The sequence below is a fragment of the Amphiura filiformis genome, chromosome 1, assembly GCF_039555335.1.
Source record: "Amphiura filiformis chromosome 1, Afil_fr2py, whole genome shotgun sequence".
Taxonomy (NCBI): Eukaryota; Metazoa; Echinodermata; class Ophiuroidea; order Amphilepidida; family Amphiuridae; genus Amphiura; species Amphiura filiformis.
The window spans coordinates 67562616-67583288 of NC_092628.1; the positions used below are offsets into that span (position 1 = coordinate 67562616).

Sequence of the window (20673 nt, forward strand, 5' to 3'; positions counted from 1 at the left end):
TAGGTTTTTTTGTTTTTCATGACATTGTGCAAAATTTCAGGCAAGATTATGTTAAGAAACGAAGTAAAAAGAATAGCAGATATTTTGATGAAATAGTCAAACTTTACGGTTTATCAAGCTGAAATAATATAAAATAGGACATGCTGCTATATGTGATGTCACATCAGGACCCTTCACTTGGATTCCATATCCTTTTTTTGATCACGCTTCACTAGCAGGTCCAGGCGGACTTAGTACAACTTGGACATTTGCCGTACAGCGCCCGAAAATATAAATGTATGAAGCGCGCGAACCATTCGATATTCGCAAAGGCTTTATTGCAAATAATAAAGGAGGATGCATCATACCTCAAGTTAAATCAGTGGCGTAACTTTGGGTCAGGGTGCCCGGGGGGGGCGAAAGTAAATCGGGAAGGGTGTGCATGTGCAGAGCAAATCAGTTTAGGTATTGAAAGCCATAGACCTACCGAATAACTTACAAATCAGTGTTTCAGATCAAATTTATTTCATGTTTCAATGAACTTCATATTAATCATGTTAATAAAAAAAATCTTCATTTTCTCCATGGTCTTTACATTTGAAGATTCGTCACTAGCTGCATTGACGTAGCTATTGGTTGTGGCGCCTGGGGGCAAGAATACAAAATAACCCATCTTCTCAAAACAATTGTGCGCGGGCGCGCAAAAATGTGCATAAATACAATTTGGTATAATCAAGTTGAACTTCGGTCTTAAATGACAATTTATGTTTAAAATGCGCGCGAAGCGCGCTAAAATTTCGTGTTGAAGAGGGCACCCAAATGAAGAGCAATTCTATGCATGGTGGGTAAAGGTTTTCCACTTGTTTCCTATAACAAAGTATTATCGTGTCAAAAGGATATCCAGGAATGGGTGCCCCCTTAGCCCGGGGGCGCGGCCCCAGAGCGCATAGGAGTTACGCCACTGAGTTAAATTACAGTTTTGGGTCGATTTAGTCCCAAGTTTTTTTAAACTTCAGAGGGCCAACTCCCGGGGGCCCAATTCCCCCTCCGTATATGCTCATGGTATATCACCAACCAAGATAGAAACAATACCTGACGTTAATGAGATCAGGATATCAGAACCATTAAGATTACAAGAAAACATGATCATTATTTATACAACCGATTGAAAGGTAAGCGATGTCTTCCAACAGCGGAACCCTAACCCTAACCATTCCTAACCCTAACCCTTATAACCCTAACCCTTAACTAACCCTAACCCTAAATTCTGCCTCCGGTGGTTGTAAGACATCGCTAACCCGACTGAAAAGTTGTTATGGAATGATTACCATCGAGATCCAGTGAGAAAAAATGTCAGGTGGTGCAAATTACTCTTTATTACTCTTTCTTTACGCGGTCGCAAGAAGGTCATCGTGCACTTATGTCCACGGCAAATTCACCGTGACCTTTCCAGCCATTAACCTGCTTAGTGAAGATTAAACCGCACACAATTAAACCGAGATATGCAGTACTAAACCATTATAGTAATCGATTGTCCAACGCAAATTTATTACCACGTGATAATATTAATCCAATGAGCGATCGAATTGTCCGCTATACGGTCGACTAATCCAATCGATAATGACGCTATTGACATGTATGGGCGGAGCTCCACTGACTGAGTTTTGGGGTATTTTTTCACTGATTTGCTGTCATTTACTCATCAAGGCGGTCCACCGTTATTATAAGGACTATGCTAATGATTTTAAAGATTGACATGTAGAGAATAAACCATACTTGATTGACAGAAAGTACTAAATTTGTACCTATTACGGTTTCGTGACACCCCTCTTGCAAATGTGGCCAAGCCAGGGCGGCACGGTGAAGCAAAATGTGCATTGGAACTTGACACGGGAGTTTGGATATAGATGGTATATTTCTTTTTCATACAAATGTATGGTCCCCCCCCCCCCGTTATTAAAGCTTGTACGGGGTTGAAAATTCAGATATTTTTAAAAGAATAAGAAATTGAAACATAGAGAAAGTACTAAAATCATAGCTTTTATACTTTTTCATATATGACGCTAACTAGTTCATCTCATATATCTACAACACAGCGCTACCAGTAGGGTTCAATTGCCTATTCGCCCCTGTGTTGTGTGCATACATGTACTGCATGATGTTGTGGTGCTAAGGTATCTTGGGGAGACCTCCAGCCGGGAGCCGGCCCGCGTTAAGTTAGCCTGCAGTGGGTGGCTCATGTCATGAAGATCATGATCAGATCATGGCTTACCTACTACCCATAAATCAAATATTTTTTGTTTTACCAGCGTTTGTCATGTTCAATCCTGACCCAGTAGTCTGCGAACTTCGGCCACCAGAGAGCATTGCACTTCCGAATGCCAACAACGAATCCATTACAGTGCAATGGACACACCCAACAGCAGAGATAGGACACCGTGTCTGTAATCAGGACGACCAAGGAATATTTTATGAAATCCGTTATTGGCGAGTTAATAGAAATAAGACAGCTAGTAAAGTTGAAGTCAACACCACACAAACCAGATACCAACTTACAGGATTGAAATCTCGCAAATATTATTCTGTCCAGGTATATACGTATAATAGGTCTTTTTTCACTGTATCTTTAAATTAAAAATGGTTATGAAATGTAAAACAACTCGAAACCGAAATGGGTTGCCAATGTATTTGATTTGGCTGCATTCTTGCATCATTTGCGCCAGAAATATAAATGGATGCAAACAACGAATAGCCTATATCAAGGCTACAAAGGGAGCTGATAGATCTCTTCTCAACATGGACACACTTCCAAAAAGAATTATGAGCATGATCATTTAATAGTACAGTATTTACTTGATATATTTTTATATTGGTCCTTTGGTCCTAATAGCTCCTAATGGCAGGACTTTCATAAAATTTTCCAAAGGTCCACCGTTGGTGAAGACGCGAATTGATTGGTCATTGCACGGTTTCAATGCATACAAACTCTATAGAGTTCAGAGTGTTCTGCAAGGAATGCTTTTGAAATAACTTCATAGAATGGTCTCTTTGTAGGGGCGATAGAAAAACCTTTCAGTATCATTATTGTAGAGTCAATGAAGTAATGTATACGTGTCTTTCAAGTCTATTTTCAGTCTTCTGGGAGATTCCATACGGATGTCTTTCTTGCAAAGGCGTAAGCATTTTAAGTCTGCACTGGTCTTTCTAAATTGTCTTGTATCTTTACATGGGCATTCAAGGTTCAGTTTAAATCAGGCAGAATTTTGTTCACAGGACTCCGATGTCGCAGATTTGTTTAACAAGTTACATGATGTCTCAGTCTCTAGTTCTACATGTTTGTACCGACAATACAAAATTATATGATAGTTTCTCGTTTTAATTTTGTTCTTTGAAGATGAGGTTATCACAGCGAATTGGAATATCCGATGTGATTAGTAGTGCGTGGAGTGAAGCCCTGACACACGGTGCTGTAGACGGTGGTAAGTTCTAACATTAATGCTGATCTTGGTTATTACCAGTTAACGATTAGGCCTATGAGGAATTATGACAAGGAATGCCCTCCTTGTATTTTTTTGCAATCATGCAAGATATCTTCTGGTCCTTTTTCTTTCCAAAAGCCCTACGTTATGTAGGCCTACTTAAATACTAGAATTACGCGGTTCGTAATTAAAAAACTATACACCACATGAGGCCACCATATATACTATCACAATACCAAGTTTGAAGTTGATCGGTGATTGCGTTTAAGCTGGAGAGTGGATTAATGGGAATGAAGGCAAAATATGCAAATTAGCTCATTAATATTCATAAATATGCAAATAAAATGACACAAAACTATTCAGCACATCAGGCCACCATATCCTATCACCGTACCAAGTTTGAAGTTGATCGGTGATTGCGTTAAAGCTGCAGAGTGGATTAATGACAATGTAGGCCAAATATGCAAATAAGCTCATTAATATTCATAAATATGCAAATAACATGAAACAAAAATATACAGCACGTGAGGCCACCATATCACCGTAGCAAGTTTGAAGTTAACCGGTGGTTGCATTTAAGCTGCAGAGTGGATTAACGACAATGTAGGCAAAATATGCTAATGAGCTCATTAATATTCATAAATATGCAAATAATGCGACACAAAAGTATACAGCACATGAGGCAACCATATACTATCACCGTACCAAGTTTGAAATTGATCTGTGATTGCGTTTGTGCTGCAGAGTGGATTAAGGACAATGTAGGCAAAATATGCTAATGAGCTCATTAATATTCATAAATATGCAAATAATGCAACACAAAACTATACAGCACATGAGGCCACCATACCCTACCTCCGTACCAAGTTTGATATAATATTGGATGGCTGAGCATGATACCAAACATATCGGATGAGTCATAAAAATATCGGACGAGCCAACGGCGAGTTCGATATTTGTATGACGAATCCGATATGTTATGGTATCATGCGAAATAAGCCATCCAATATTATCATTATTAGGCTTTCTTAACTCCTAATAACCCTGAAAACATAATAATGAAGTTGATCGGTGATAGCGTTTAAGCTGGAGAGTGGATTAATGAATTTGCTTCCGCCCGGACAAACAAAAAAAGAAACAAACAAAGAAACAAACAACGCAAACAAACAACCATCTGGATGATAACATAAGCCCCACATATATGTGGGGGCCAAAAATAATAATAAAAAACAATAAGCATTATCTCGTTGACTTTTAAAGTTCCAGATGAACCCCAAAATCTGTCAGCCCCTGATGACGAGAAAAAGGAAACCAGCATCGTCCTTAGGTGGAACGCACCTATTAACCCTAATGGACACATCTTGAAGTACACGGTAAGTATTATTTTAACAGATATTCTTAACAGAATGAGCATTAAACTGTTCGTGGGCTCGCCGTTCAAAGGTTGACCCATTTTCGTCAAAATTTTAAACAGTATTTATTGCATACGAATTTATAAAACATTTGAACTAAACTGAATAATTTATTATAATTAGTTAATTATTTCGATCCTTGCGCTATTATTGCCAGATTTCTTATCAGATGAAATCAGCTGAACATTCCAATACACCATTACGAAGTCTGAACATCAACCATGTCAACGACACATCTGCCACGCTTCACCACTTAGAAGAAGGCACTTCATACAAAATCTTGGTGACAGCGGGGACGAGGTTAGGAATGGGATCACCCGCCACATTAACTGTCGACACAAGAAATGATAGTATGTTCTGATTTGTTATATATATTTTGTTTGGCTTGATATTTTTGTTTGGTTTATTTCATTTCTTGGATACCGAAATTCCGTGTTATTCTATTCTCATTCCAGTTTTGCTGATCATTGTTTTTCAGGTAGCCGAATAAATCTTGTTGTCATTTTTGGACTAAGTATCGCTGCTGTTGCTTTCATATTTATTGTTATTGCGATTGGAGTAAAAAGACATGTATCTCAGAACGTGAACACATGCGAAGTGAGTATGAATAGTTAGTATAAATCAAGAACACAAATTATGCAACACTGAAGCTATGAGTTTTGACGAAGTCGAACACAGCATTTTAAAACTTACAGCGAGTCCAATTAATTTGTGCAAGGTCCGAAAAAACAATCGATTCCATTTATATCATTATTATGTTTTCCGAATGTTAGTTGAGTAGGCAAATGAGGCTAGACGCTGTCCAAGTGGTGAAATAGCTGATAAACTAGTATGATATGTACAAAGGTATAGGATGCAAGATTCTGAAAAAATAATAATGTGAAAAAACTTGCCCTGTGTCACTTGGAAAAATGTCCAAACTTGACCAAAAACGGCAGAAATGACGATTAGGGGTGGAGAGTCAACCCCCGAACAAGCTCAAATATGCCTCTGACCCCCTCCAAATAAGCCTCCAACATTCCCCCATTTATCCTTGCTTTTATTTGTTCTCCAGTTTAGCCCCTAGTTGATCATTTCAACCCCATGACATTGATTAAAGATCTGTAGTGGTTCAAAAAGCAGCCCACTGCCTCGGATATTGTCGGACAATACTTGGAAGTCTCTCTGGCACCAACCTTCATTATGTTCCTTTCTATCTCGCAGGAACCACAATGTAGACCCAATAGATATGGGAGTGTAGAACCTGCTGACAATAAAATGCACCCAGAATCTCCTTGGACTATTAGCATGAACCAACTAACATTCGGCAAAGAAATAACCAAACATACAGGATATTACCAAATACGCAAAGGAAAATTCACGAGCCTTCGTGGCCAGACGACATCGGTTGTTGTTAAAACATGTGGTGGTAGGTATCAACGTTGCTCTCTTTGAATCGGGGGAAATATTGGGATTAATGGTATTGTAAAAAGGAAAAGGATAAAAAGAAAACGAGACAGATCTTCAACAAACTGTACTCAATTATTGTTATATGTCATATTTGCATTGACCATTACTTTATATAATTATGTTCTTGTCTTCAGTTGCAGCTGATGTTGATACAAGGAGAAAACTGCAGAATGAATCGGAAATACTGAAATTAATTGGAGAATGTTATAACATTGTACAACTGATGGGTACATGCGAAAATCAAGGTATTATATCTTTAATTATGTACGAGGGTTGGTCAATAATATCCCGCAACCATTATTTATCTCCGCTCAGGCATGACTTAGATGACTGTTACTTACGATCAATAAAGTTTATACCTTTGTCTTTCAAAACGCACAACAATTAGTATCAGAGTACCTTTAATTACGTAATCTCATTTGCATAAAGTCATTGCTGTATGTACACTGCCAATTGTCAACATTGGCGAGAAATTTGAATTGGCTTTGAGGAACGTGTAATAAAAAGAAGCAGAAGTAAGGACCAAAGCAGTTTACAAGCCTTATTTTTGGTATGAGATAATCTGAGTATATTCAATTGATAATTGTGAAAGAAGAAATGTATCCGTCAACAGATGAGGAAAGGGACCGTCTTTGAACTTCACCAAAAATAGGCCTATAACAACAAGCAAAAATGGTGTGAAAATCGCGAAAAAGAGCCCACACGGCAGGAGAAAGAATCCAAATTATCTCAAAAATAAAACAAAACCAAATATGGTTATTGGTATGGTATTAGAGATCATAGTCAGGACAATAGAATTTGTTGCAACAAAAATAGAAATATGCGCATGCGTTGATGGTATGCATGATTGAAAGTACCAAAATGTATGAAAAAAGTAAAATTCATCAAAAACGCGCTAAAAATATGACTAATACAAGGTTTGCGGAACAGTAGCTGTGTGAGTGAATTGCTATACCAAGTCTTATGCTAAAATTAGACACACCTTTCGAAATTCAAATTTCTTATTCAATTCAGATCCTCTCTATGGTGTGCTACTTTAATTACAAAAACAAGACCTTTTGAAATTAATGGTTCATTAAGAAAGAAATGTTTATGGTTTCACCACTGGGACCTCCCTTTTTTATAATCAGTAGATACCCAATCAAACCAGGTACCATTGGTTAAAATTTGTCATCGATTAATCTTTCTATCTCTTATTATGTAAAGAACAATGGGTGATAAAGCCTACTCAAAATTGGAGATATTCAACACGATTTCTTTTCTTTAATAAAAATGGTATATGTCAAAAAAGAGTCCAGCAGCATGCCTATGTTATCGGTCTATACACTTCTAGTGCCCGTTTCTATTCATCGTTATGTATTCTTCTCCCGTGCATTATTTTCGCGAACTACCCTTCACAGCCCAAATTATATAAACCTGCACGCTAAACAATGCATTATCTAAAACCTGCACGCTAAACAATAGATTCTAGATAATACGTGCACGCTCAAATACTAGAAATACTACTTTCACATAACCATAAAGTAGAGTTAGGTGGTGCTTTAGACACAGAGATCACATAACTATATAATTGTCTGTTCGATATATATACCAACAAAAAAGTACGAATATACATTCTGTGGTGTTAAAATGGTATAGTTACAAACGGTGTTCTATAATAGTGTACAATTACCGAATAAGGTGCAACTCGCTAGACTTGAGTCCAGTCCTCGTTTACGGAGTTTAGGATTAGGGTTTAGGGTTGGGATAGGGCAGTCTTGTAATAAGACTAGTAGAGTTGCACCCTTGCAAATATCATTGTCATAAATTATGATTAATGACCTCAAATAAATCAAACATCAAATGAGAATAATCGAGCTTCTATTAATTAAAAGGGCCAAAAACAGGTGGATCATAATTATACAAGATGACACCATTGCAAAATATTCAGCATTTTACAAATGAAATACATGTAGGCCTATATCTAAAATAACATAGCCGGGCACAGGAAACACACACTAGCGCATAATATCATGATCATGCTTTATAATACCATAGGCCTTCAAACACATGTGTTTGAAGGCCTATGATAATACTGAACAAATTGTTAAATCCCAATGTCGTGTGTTTTAATATAAGTAGTTCAAATTATAGAGCTATAAAGTCCAGTTGATATTCACCGTAGTACTAGTCTGACATCTAAATCGATCGTTTCCAACTGGTTCAGTGCTCTCTGTGTTCGAAACCACGATATTAAATGATCACAACATAAAGTCAAGTCAATTAAACCATGCGTGAATAAGTTACCTAAGTATGACGTATGGCGCAATCGATACCATTGATTACAGGGATTGGTTTTCTTTACCAGTTAAATGCTACGTAGCTGGTCAATGTCCTGACGGTGTTTTTAAAATGTAAGATATTTTCCCTAATATTAAAACTAATATAATGAATGCAGCAATTAATATTGCCTATTGTTTTAATAGGCCTACACTCAAAGTGTATGACGGATAATGTACTCGTGTAATGCATTCGTCAAGATAATTGCACTTACCATGGAGTTATTGCATTTAGCTTTCGAGCCTATCGGCTCTCAAGCTAAATGCAATAACTCCACGGCGCGTGCGATTATCTTGACGAATGCATTGCACTCAGTTCATTATCCTTATCATAAAGCTGCAAAAACCGTGCCAGATTCTATACTTTTATTCTCGAGATATTTGGAATTATGTAACAATACCTCAATTTGGCGCGAGATTTTCTTGACTACTTTTCACCATAAATCAGGCAGTGCCCATACGCTATTGTGTTTATGCTAATGTCATTACGTAATCAAGCATTCAGCATCGCTAATACATATTCGTTTTGAAAGACAAAAGTACAAACTTGAATTTAGCGTAAGTAACAGCCATCCAAGTCATGCATGAGCGGAGATACACCATAGTTGCGGGAACTTATTGACCAGCCCTCGTATGTGTTATAAATATGAATATATATCAGCAAAAGATACCAAATGCCATCATCAATTTGTTTTGAATCCTGCCAGCTTTATATAGCTATTTGTCCAATGGCGAATCTATTGAAAACTCAATTTACATTATAACGTATTATTACACTCTTACATTCAAGCTTGTTCGTCTTTCATATTATTAAAACCATTTTATTTATTATTGTTCAATAAATTGGCGTATTTGCGCAAGAAATGTATTTCTGACATGTCGGTTTAGTTATATGTGTAAATCACTTATTGGTATTCTTCCCGTTGTTCCCGTTGTTCATTTATTCTTCTTCAATTTCCCCTTCCCACCTTTGTTCCATAACCATTAACGTATAGGACAGTTTTGTTTTTTGCTATAGACCTCGAATGAAATGTATTTAATTATGTTTGTACCACTGTGGTTTGTACCCACTCGGGTAGCATTTTGTGTGAATTTTACATCCGAACTAAGTGCTTTTTTACGGTCACTAAAATGACCCGAAATGAGGTTTTTTCAATATTGCCGTCCATTTCTAATCGTCACCCCCATAGCCTTTATATGTGAAATAAAAAGGCCCATTAAAATTGAATAGCACTTAGTTCAGATGTAAAATTCACACAAAATGCTTTTTGAGTGATTACAAAGATAATACTTTTCATTCGGGGGCTATGTGGAATTGTTTTTATCGTATATTCATTTCACAACAAAATGTCTATCTGAAACAAAGGTGTTCTCCTTGTGTATGTTCTTATATAATGTCCTTGTTGTTGTTCATGTTGTTCCGCAGGTGATTTCCACGAAGTCTTGGAATGTTGTCCTGCAGGATCTTTGAATAATTACTTACGTGAAAATAGCAGTAAACTTGATAACGCAAATGAGCTGCTTTTGGGTATGGCTATTTCGATTGCACATGGAATGGAATACATTGCAGATCGTAAGGTAAACAAGTTTGTTTAATTGAGACCAATGAGCCGGTAGTATGATAATCTGTTTCGTGGAGACACACTTATGTCCTGATGGGATCAGACTCAAGCAAAAGATAGGCATGGTAGCCTATACGGAAGGCGTTCTTGATGCAGCAATATATTCAAGGATTTCTGTATTGGCCAAGTTTAAAATACGACAACTTTATGTTTCAAAATATCACTATTATGATATATCAATTGTAGGAGATCTAGATTGATTGATTGATTGATTGATTGATTGATTGATTGAGATTGATTGATTGATTGATTGATTGATTGATTGATTGATTGATTGATTGATTGATTGATTGATTGATTGATTGATGATCGATCGATCGATCGATCGATCGATCGATTTATTTATTTATTTATTTATTTATTTATTTATTTATTTATTTATTTATTTATTTATTTATTTATTTATTTATTTATTTTAGTTCGTACATCGTGACCTTGGAACAGAGAATATTTTGATAAGTTCTTCGAATGTAATTAAGATTTGTGGTTTCGGTTATGCAACATTAGCCGGAAAGAACCCGCTGAAAATCGTAAGTACAGATGTGCATACAGGAGTGGATTAACTTCAAAATGATATATGAAATTAAGGGCTGGGGTATGAACGTTTGGACAATGTTATTATGTGGGACATTAGAGCACATCAGACATATCGAATTGCATTCTGAATACGAAGAATGGTTTTCTGATATCAAATAATTTTGATTTTTGAAATTCGCAATGTAATACACATTTTATGGCAAATCATTAAAAATTGATATTTTTGATATTTAACAGTACTCGAAGTAAACTTTACAAATCTGATGATTTCTACCTAAAGTGTATGTAGGTGGGATGAAAAGCCGACGATCAATTCAAAATTTTGACCTTTCGTATTGAAGATATGGATTTTGTTCCCAAAACACCAAAAAAATAGGTCTTTTTGGGTAAAAATCCATATCTTCAATATAAAAAGTCAAAATTTTCAATTGATCGTCGGCTATTCCTCCCAGCTACATACACTTTAAGACTATATCATTAAATTTATAAAATTGACTTCGAGGACTGTTATATCTCCAAAATGTCATAAAATTTGTATTATATCGTGAATTTCATAAAATGAAAATTATTTGATATCAGAAAGACATTCTTCGTATTCAGAATGCAATTCGATAGGTCTGATGTGCTTTCATGTCCCACAAAAAATGCTGTCGAAACGCTCAAAACGCTCATTCCAGTTCCCTTAACAAAGAGAGCATAATTATATACAATTTCAAACGGCTTGTTTTTCTATATTATTTATTATTTGACAGCCTGAACTGACAAATTGGAGATCCAAGTCATTTGAATCATTGTGTGATGGCATATACACTATACAGGGTGATGTGTGAGTAGGACTATAATATTTATATTTACATTTTTACGAACTCGATCTGATCATGTCAGCTGTGCATAGGCCTACTGCATGGGCTGCCGTACTCATGCTACCACGCTATTGTACGAGCTCCATGTACACAGCAGCAACAAACTTGAAGGCAGTGTAAACTTACCGTAGCCTGGTTAAACATGAGTAATGACGCGTGGGTATGATTGGCCTACGCAATACGTGTGCAATATGCATGACCCTACTTCATATTTAATTTTTTTGTCTTTTTATCTTGATGTATTGGTAGGCCTTACTGTTTCATCAATTAAACTATATTATATTAGATCTTGTTATATATTATTATCATTAAATCGGATTACCTGGAGACAAAAAAAAAACAAATTTTCAATTATAAAATAGCCAATTATATTATCAAAACCACTAAATTTGGGTTTATTATTGATGGCAATCCTCCAAAAACTGTCCGAAATTGGTAACCAGGACAACTGTCAACCTCCCATCTTTTCCTTTAGAATGTTCTGTTACCAACCTTATTCCCGACATTTATTTATTTTGGACAAAACTTAAGAAATTGATAATCAATTCGCTCACTGTCCCATTTAAATTCATGCTCATGTTCGCGAGTACAATAAATATCCCCATTGGTCGCAGATATTGAAAATTCTGGTTACGAAGTTTGTCCGATAGGTTCAATGGGATTATACAGTACGCCAGACAATATCCATCGTATAAATTTGAAACTGTGTAATAACCCGACCTCCTTTAAAACATTTAGAGATATTTTGCATATTGTTCTTTCACCATTGTTCGGCCGTTTTTAGATATTTATGTTATGTTAAGCCTTAAATGTATTGTATGTGAGGCCGGTCGAGTGCAGATCCGTCGGAACACGCTTTCCAATACGGAATAAATGCTAACCTCATCGTGACATCATCCAAGCAGCAAAGTTCATTTCCCATTGAAAAAGCGTTATCCGACCGATCTGCAGTCGCGCATTCTGATGTTGTGTGTGTGCTTATATGTCTTCCGTTCCACCCTCGTCCCACCCTTATCTACCCAGCAAACACAAAAACGTTTTAAAAACGTTTTAAATAAGTTATATTTTGGCTTTTGGTTTAGGTAAAAACGTTTTTATAACATTAAAATGTCGGGTTATATAAAGGTCATGATAACGTTTTAAAACGTTTTGTATGAAAACACACTACAACAATATTTTTTAAATGTTTTCAAAAAATGTTATTGTAAACTATTTTTGAACACATTTTTGCTAAATATTTTGTCAATACTTAAATAACATTATGTTAAAATATTTGAACCCATCAAACACAGAAATGTTCTTAAAATGTTTTTTGCAAAACCTTTTAATAACATTTAAATGTCGGGTTATATAAAGGTCATGAAAACGTTTTAAAAACGTTATTGCAAATATTTTGGGCAAACATTTTTCGCAAAATATTTTTTCAACCCCAAAATAACATTCTGTTTCGAATGTTTTGTTTCAAGTTTTCAAGAATGTTTTTGGAATGTTATTAAAACGTTTTTATACCCTTTATATAACCCGACATTTAAACGTTTTCTGTAAAACATTTTTGTTTGCTGAGCAGAAGATTAACAAAAAATGTTTTTTAAGGTTATGAAAACGTTTTATACTCTTAATATACCCTTTATATAACCCGACATTTAAACGTTTTCTGACAACCTTTTATGACCTTTTGCGAATGATGTCGAAAACGTTTTGTGTTTGCTGGGTAGACTTGTATATTTTTATGTGTTCCTTTGAATAAAAGTTACGCAAGAATGATAAATATTGTCATCATCATTTTTATAGGTGGTCGTTCGGCATTGTTTTATGGGAACTTCTTTCACCAGGTACGTCAACTTTGAAACAGTTTCTTGATAAAATAATTGTTTTTAAAGCCGGGTTTTAAAGATTGTCTGTACAGTGTCATGTGTCATGCCGGGGGGGGGGGCACTCCCTATCTGAAATGGCAGGGATGTGCCTCGGCCATGTTAAAAGTAGGGGGCATTCAGGTCAAATGTACAATTACAAAAATATGGGGTCATTCAGTACACAACCTGAAAAAAATGGGGTCATTCGGTATGAAACTTTGAAAAAAGGATGGTCATTGGAGTAACAAAAAGTAAAATGGGAGTCATTGAGTACAGGATTGCTAAAAGAGTATCATTAAGTACACATAAATAAGTGCCAAACTGCGTAAAAACAACTTGGCCACCTGGAAATGTGAAAAATCTCATTATTTCTGGAGGAGAACACAAATACCACCTACATTTGGGAATTAAAAGGGGGTCAATGGGTATAGCAGGAAATAGAAAAATGGGGTCATTGAGTACATGAATTTTGGGGTCATTGGGTAATAGGTAGGACCATAACACAAAAAAGGGGGTCATTGGGTACAAGCCGGTTTGAAAAAGGGGGTCTATCCCGAGGCACATGATGCATATCTGTCATGGAAGTGCCCCCCCCCCGGGGTGTCATGATGGTATGATAACAAACGTCATTACCGATAAAATCAAACATCGATCATGCTATATAAGAGCACATCAGCGAACTCTAAAATTATTCAGTAAATTGTAACGCTATCATCATCATCATCATCATCATCATCATCATCATCATCATCATCATCATCATCATCATTGTCATAATTGTTTTATTATTACTATTTTCCTTTTCAAACTTTAGGGAATACACCGTACGTTGATATGAGTTTGAAAGAAACAAAGCGATACCTAGCAGTTAGAAAGCGTCTTCCAAAACAGAGGCATTGGCATGACAGCATGTAAGGTTATCTCAAAACAACATATTAGATTATCTAAGGCTGGATGATGAAGATAAAGTTCAAATATAAGTTAAAGTTAAAGTTAAAGTTAAAGTTAAAGTTAAAGTTAAAGTTAAAGTTAAAGTTAAAGTTAAAGTTGATGACGATGACGATATTAAGATGAAGATAAAGATGAATATGAAGATAAAGATAAAGAAGAAGATGAAGAAGACGAAGATAAAGATAAGGTTGAAGATAAAGATAAATAATGAAGATGAAGATATTATAGATAAAGATGAATATGAAGATAAAAATAAAATAAAGGATTGAGATGAAAATGAAGATAGAGATAGAGATGAAGGATGAAGATGACGATATTAAGATGATGTTGATGGTGATGGTGATGATGATGATAATGATGCTGCTGCTGATGATGATGACGGTAGTAGTTTTATTATTTGGTTTTACAGCTATGATGTGATGCTGCAGTGTTGGTCGACTGTGCCAGATAATCGTCCATCTTTTGAGCATCTCGCATCCACATTGGCAACAATAAAAGACCGAAAACAGGTCAGTTATATAGACATATAGATATATTTTAAAATGAGGAATCACAGCATTATCATATGGTTGGTACAAAATATTCAAATCCTTCTGCCTTAATATTTACCTTTTTTTTAAAACATTTTGCAGTTTTACCACAACTTCATGTCAGAAGAGGTGCTTTACGGTTCCGTAAATATGGAAGAATATGACCTCGTTAACTCTGGTGAATTTGAAGACTATAAAGAACATTGACAACAATAAAGAAGATCAACTTCGCACGGTTCTTACGAACAGCAACAGATGACAACATTTTAATATGCAGGAACTACGGTTAAGCTAAAATACATGTCTGAGCGGCTGCACATGACAGTACAGCATCGGGGCACAGCCCCCCACTGGAGTGCTTCCTGTGACACGGGAGTGACCCAACTGGTATAAAGATATAGGGTCCACAACTTATAAGTTCCCCCCTAAATACTTTTAAAAATAAATCGAAAAATATTTGACAGAATGCAAACGTGTAAAAAGGTATGGGTACCCGTATTTGTTTTACACATATGGACCAAATTATAGCGTCACATGTCATTGCGTTCAGTCACAAGGGTTCATTATAATGTTAAAAAAAGGAGACCGTTTTAAACCGTGTTAAAAGTTGCATCTGAGTCCATTAGGCTGAGTTCACATAGAAGTATACGGTATACGGTATTCGCTATACGAAATACGCTCATTCGATCAGGCTGAGTTCATTATAGGAGTATTCTATGTGAACTCAGCCTGATCGAATGAGCGTATTTCGTATAGCGAACAGCGAGTATGTCAGTTTACCCATTTTCTTCGTCTTATCAAATGCTTGTAACTTTACTTCTTGAGGTCACATTGCATTCAATGAGGTGTCATAATGTGCAGAATTAGATAGTGCATCTATTAAAAAAATGAATTTACCCACATATGGTTTAGGTTTTTAAAATTTGGACGGTATACGCTGCACTAAAATCGAACACGCGCGATTCCCACTATACTATACTAAACGCAGGTATACGGCCTGTTCGAATAGCTCTTATGTGACCCGGTACTATGAAATTACCTTGCTCGATTTAAGCTATACGCGTCCACCTGCAAAACGTGCATCGTATACCTGAATAGTATACTTCTATGCGATCGTAGCCTTATGTGACCCGGTACTATGAAATTGCCTTGCTCGATTTGAGCTATACGCGTGAACCTGCAAAACGTGCACCGTATACCCGAATAGTATACTTCTATGTGAACGCAGCCTTATAGGAGCATAGGCCTTTGTGTTTGAAGGCCTATGATAGGAGTCAGCTCTCAAACAATACAGTAGGCCAGGTATATTCATGTGTTTGTTAAAGAAAACATGACTGTAAGGCTGCGATCACATAGAAGTATTCGGGTATACGGTGCACGTTTTGCAGTTGCACGCGTATAGCTTAAATCGAGCAAGGCAATTTCATAGTACCGGGTCACATAAGGCTACGATCGCATAGAAGTATATATACTATTCGGGTATACGATGCACGTTTTGCAGGTGCACGCGTAGGCCTATAACCTAAATCGAGCAAGGTAATTTCATAGTACCGGGTCACATAAGAGCTATTCGAAAAGGCCGTACACTCTTAAAAATACCTAGTCGTTTTTTCGACTAGAAATCCTAGTCAAAATAATTTGACGAGATTCTGGTCATTTTGAGGAGATTTTCTTATCATTTCAACGCTGATCTAGTCATTTATGCCTGGTCAACGCATATCTAGTCATTTACGCCTGGTCATAAATTCTAGTTAAGAAATTCTAGTCAATTCCAAGTCGAGGATGCAGAATTTGGTGTGATGTTACAATCTAAGTGCCGATAGGTCTGCGCCTGAGGTTCGGCTGCAACTGGCCTAGATGATGTGATCTGATTGTGATGATTCACCATGGCAGCGAAATTACAGCGCTTTGAATCCTTCAAGATCTAGCTGGAAAAAGGCGCTATACAAATCCGAAATTTATTTATTTATTATTTATTTATTTTCACACCAATTTCGGTAACAAATTGGGTAACAATTTTGTCACAAATGATTATTGTGATGAGTGCTAGTGTTTGGAGGACCTTCTCTAAATCCTAAATATTATACTCAGTTGAAATAATAGGAAACAAAACCACGGATGAAGAACACAGGGCAAACGCTATTTAACACCATGGATTTTATATTTTCAAGCAAATACATTATAATTTTCTGCCATCCTCTTTTAGGACCGTAATTTTATAGATAATTTCTGTAGTACGTGTCACCATGCTATCAAATACACTTGATGGCTATTTTCACAGCAGTGTTGAGGCGTAGTGTTCCTCTCTTAGCGTGAAGCGGACACGAGATGATGCATTTCCCCAAATTAACATGACTAGAATTTAAAATGACTAGAATCTAGTAAGATCCTATTCGCCACTTGCACGGTTCCGCCATTATGCACTATATGCGGGGAGAGCCTCGAACTGGCAGCATACATGAAAGGAAGAATTATGTAACCTTACACAGAATGTTATATGACTGGTTCAATTCCCATTCATGTATGCTGCCAGTTCGAGGCTCTCCCCGCACATAGTGCATAATGGCGGAACCGTGCAAGTGGCGAATTGCACCCCGCAATCTAGTCAAATTTGACTAGTTTCTAGTCAAAAGTGAAACAAAAATGACTAGATATTCTGGTCATGTTTTGACAAGACTCCCTAGTCGTTCCTGTCGACTAGATTATCCTAGTCAAAATGACTAGAGTCTAGTAAGATCCTATTGCACCCCGCAATCTAGTCAAATTTGACTAGTTTCTAGTCAAAAGTGACTAGGGATTTTTAAGAGTGTATATACCTGCCGTATAGTATAGTATAGTATAGTGGGAATCGTGCGTGTTCGATTTTAGTGCAGAGTATACCGTCCTAATTTTAAAAACCTAAACCATATGTGGGTAAATTCATTTTTTTAATAGATGCACTATCTAATTCTGCACATTATGACACCTCATTGAATGCAATGTGACCTCAAGAAGTAAAGTTACAAGCATTTTATAAGACGAAGAAAATGGGTCAACTGACATATTGTTATTCGCTATATGAATACGCTCATTTGATCAGGCTGAGTTCACATAGTATACCCTATATGAACTCAGCCTGATCGAATGAGCGTATTTCGTATAGCGAATACCGTATACCGTATACTTCTATGTGAACTCAGCCTTATGGACTCAGGTGTAGGTGCTACTTTTAAAACGGTCTCTTTTCTTACACAATTAACCATTGTGACTGAAAGCAATGACGTGTTACGCTATAAATTGGACCACATGTGTGTAAAACCAGAGATGTAAGAAAAGGAGGGAGAACATAATTATATCCTTGAGATAATCCCGTAAGTAATCCTGTCGCACCTATATTCATAGCCACACAGCGTCATCATGCTATATCTTCGTGTCAAAAATTGCCGTGATAGTACGCGTACGATGAATCCTCTCGTTTTTCAACAGCTACGCATGGCGATTTTCTCAGGCTAAACAAACGATATGAGATTCCACAGAGCCTGTCACACAGTTTCTATTCTATGTTTTTACGATTTGTGCATGATCAGTATTACTCGGGGAGCTAGAGGCACGTCCTGTGCATCCCCCCAGGACTAAACCAAACCAACTTTTTTAGGTTCCTGAGATGTCCCCAAAACATAATCAGGATGTTCCCAAAAATATAAACTGGTCCCAAGTGGGTTTTTCCAAGATGGCGTCCAAAATGGCCCCCAAATGCAGGTAATCACTAACAATGACCATAATACTATTTCTTAATCAAACTAACCTTTTTAGCTTAATTAAAGAGCCCATCATAAACTCAAGTTGATATAAAGAAAAGAATTCCCAACAATCAGTATATTTTCAAAATGGCGCCCAAAATGGCCGCCAAATATTGAAACAAAGACTATAACTTGGTTATCATATTACGGGATTTTACTGAGCCAAACTATAATTATTTGGCTTGATTTAGGGCCATATACTTCTAAGATAAGATAAAGGGAAAAAGCATCACAGCCATCAGTGTCCTTCTGTGATAGCACCTAAAATGGCCGCCGAAATTGGCACCAATACTAAATGACTTAAAATTCTCAAATATTAATGCTTATTCAGTCAAATATAAAGTCAAACTTGAGACATCTTTGACCCTTTTCTTTATATCTACTTGAGTTTATGATGGGCTCTTTAATTAAGCTAAATAGTATTCATAGTAGGGTCATTTAATAGTGATTACCTGCATTTGGCGGCCATTTTGGGCGCCATTTTGAAAATACACTGACTTTTGGGACGTTTTATCCTTTATATCAACTTGAGTTTATGCTGGGCTCTTTAATTAAGCTAAAAAGGTTAGTTTGATTCGGAAATAGTATTCATATATGTGACCGTCCACGGCGAATGAGCCGTAAATTCCTCCCCCGGTCAATTTTGTTTTATTTCGTGTTTAAAAAATAAACATCATAAACTTAAAAATGGTATATCATTTGACTTCAAACGATATCCAGAAGCGGGGTTATGGTTTGTTAAACTTTGCTCCTTCAACAAAATGATAGCTCTTTACGTTTTTACATGTGTCTCTTTTTCCACATTGCTGGCAATAAATATCAAACAGTCATAATTGGCGGTCATTTCAAATCATCCCCAAGTCAACGAGGTTTAAGAAAGACTAGTTCTCTCATTGTTAATTGTTGGTTATGCATACCTGTACAGAATACAATGCCTGGTAACCCACCACTTGAACAAGATTTAGCAAAAGCAAACAAAGACCAGAGCTAAAAAGTTCTATAGCCATCTAAGGTAGAAGCTTATTATCCACTTCAACAATAGGATTATTGATTAGTTTTTGACTATCAAAATGAGTCTGATGTCGGGCCAGCTTAAGTTACCGATGAATACGACCTTCGTACACATTTTACACCATAACTCAGAATACAATTTAGGGAATTTACGGCTCATTTGTGCTGCCGGGTCACATATGGTCATTATAATAGTGATTACCTGCATTTGGGGGCCATTTTGGACGCCATCTTGGAAAAACCCACTTGGGGCCAGTTTGGGAACATCCTGATTATGTTTTGGGGTCATCTCAGGAACCTAAAAAGTTGGTTTGGTTTAGTTCTGGGGGGGGGGGGGGATGCACAGGACGTGCTTCTAGCTCCCCGAGTATATCCCATATGATATTTCTATTACAAGAACATTTGATTTCAGGTAAATCCCAGGTTTGATTTTTAATACACTAACTGGAAATTAAATACACTAATTAGCGAGGACCGGTATATTGCTGTGGATATGTTTTCCTGCATTTTATATGTAACAATTTTGAAATCAAAAGTTAAAATTGTGATATATTTAACTGTTTGAGAAATGAATTATATAAAGAAACCCTTGTAAGATCCAGGTGCTGTATCTATAATACAATAATAGAATATTGATTTCAATCGAATTGAATACATCGCTCCATTTTGAGTTTGTAGTTCACCACTGAGCGATCTAGCGATCGATTGCTAGCCAATCAGATAGAACTCCTTTTCTTGCGTTCGGTGAAATACCACTCGCCCGTCGTCGCTCACCAACGTTCGGTGAAATACCACTCGCCCGTCGTCGCTCACCAACGGAGTATTAAGTTTATATTTATCATACAGGGCGTCGACACTGGCCCTTTATTCTCAAGTAGTTACACATCTAC

At 36.6% G+C, this 20673-nt stretch overlaps 1 protein-coding gene and 1 long non-coding RNA gene across 2 annotated transcripts; both read left to right on the forward strand.

Moving 5' to 3' along the window:
- The first annotated feature begins 5363 nt into the window (after positions 1-5363).
- Positions 5364-13550, forward strand: LOC140162503 (fibroblast growth factor receptor 4-like). The gene is made up of 7 exons (XM_072185746.1): positions 5364-5467; positions 6074-6278; positions 6454-6564; positions 10064-10215; positions 10679-10789; positions 11549-11622; positions 13451-13550. Exons 2-7 carry the CDS (start codon positions 6128-6130, stop codon positions 13548-13550), a joined length of 699 nt encoding a protein of 232 aa, XP_072041847.1. The 5' UTR covers positions 5364-5467; positions 6074-6127.
- A 796-nt stretch (positions 13551-14346) lies between these two features.
- LOC140166766 (uncharacterized) lies at positions 14347-15235 on the forward strand. Its single transcript, XR_011860898.1, has 3 exons — positions 14347-14423; positions 14873-14972; positions 15096-15235. It is a non-coding gene; the product is annotated as an uncharacterized lncRNA (long non-coding RNA).
- Positions 15236-20673: the final 5438 nt, after the last annotated feature.

Excerpts from the sequence above, each read along its gene's own strand:
- LOC140162503 (XM_072185746.1), top strand. The coding sequence starts at position 6,128 with ATGCACCCAGAATCTCCTTGGACTATTAGCATGAACCAACTAACATTC. Across the intron at positions 10,790-11,548 it reads GAAAGAACCCGCTGAAAATC|CCTGAACTGACAAATTGGAG; the intron begins GTAAGTACAGAT and ends ATTATTTGACAG. Across the intron at positions 11,623-13,450 it reads TACACTATACAGGGTGATGT|GTGGTCGTTCGGCATTGTTT; the intron begins GTGAGTAGGACT and ends TCATTTTTATAG.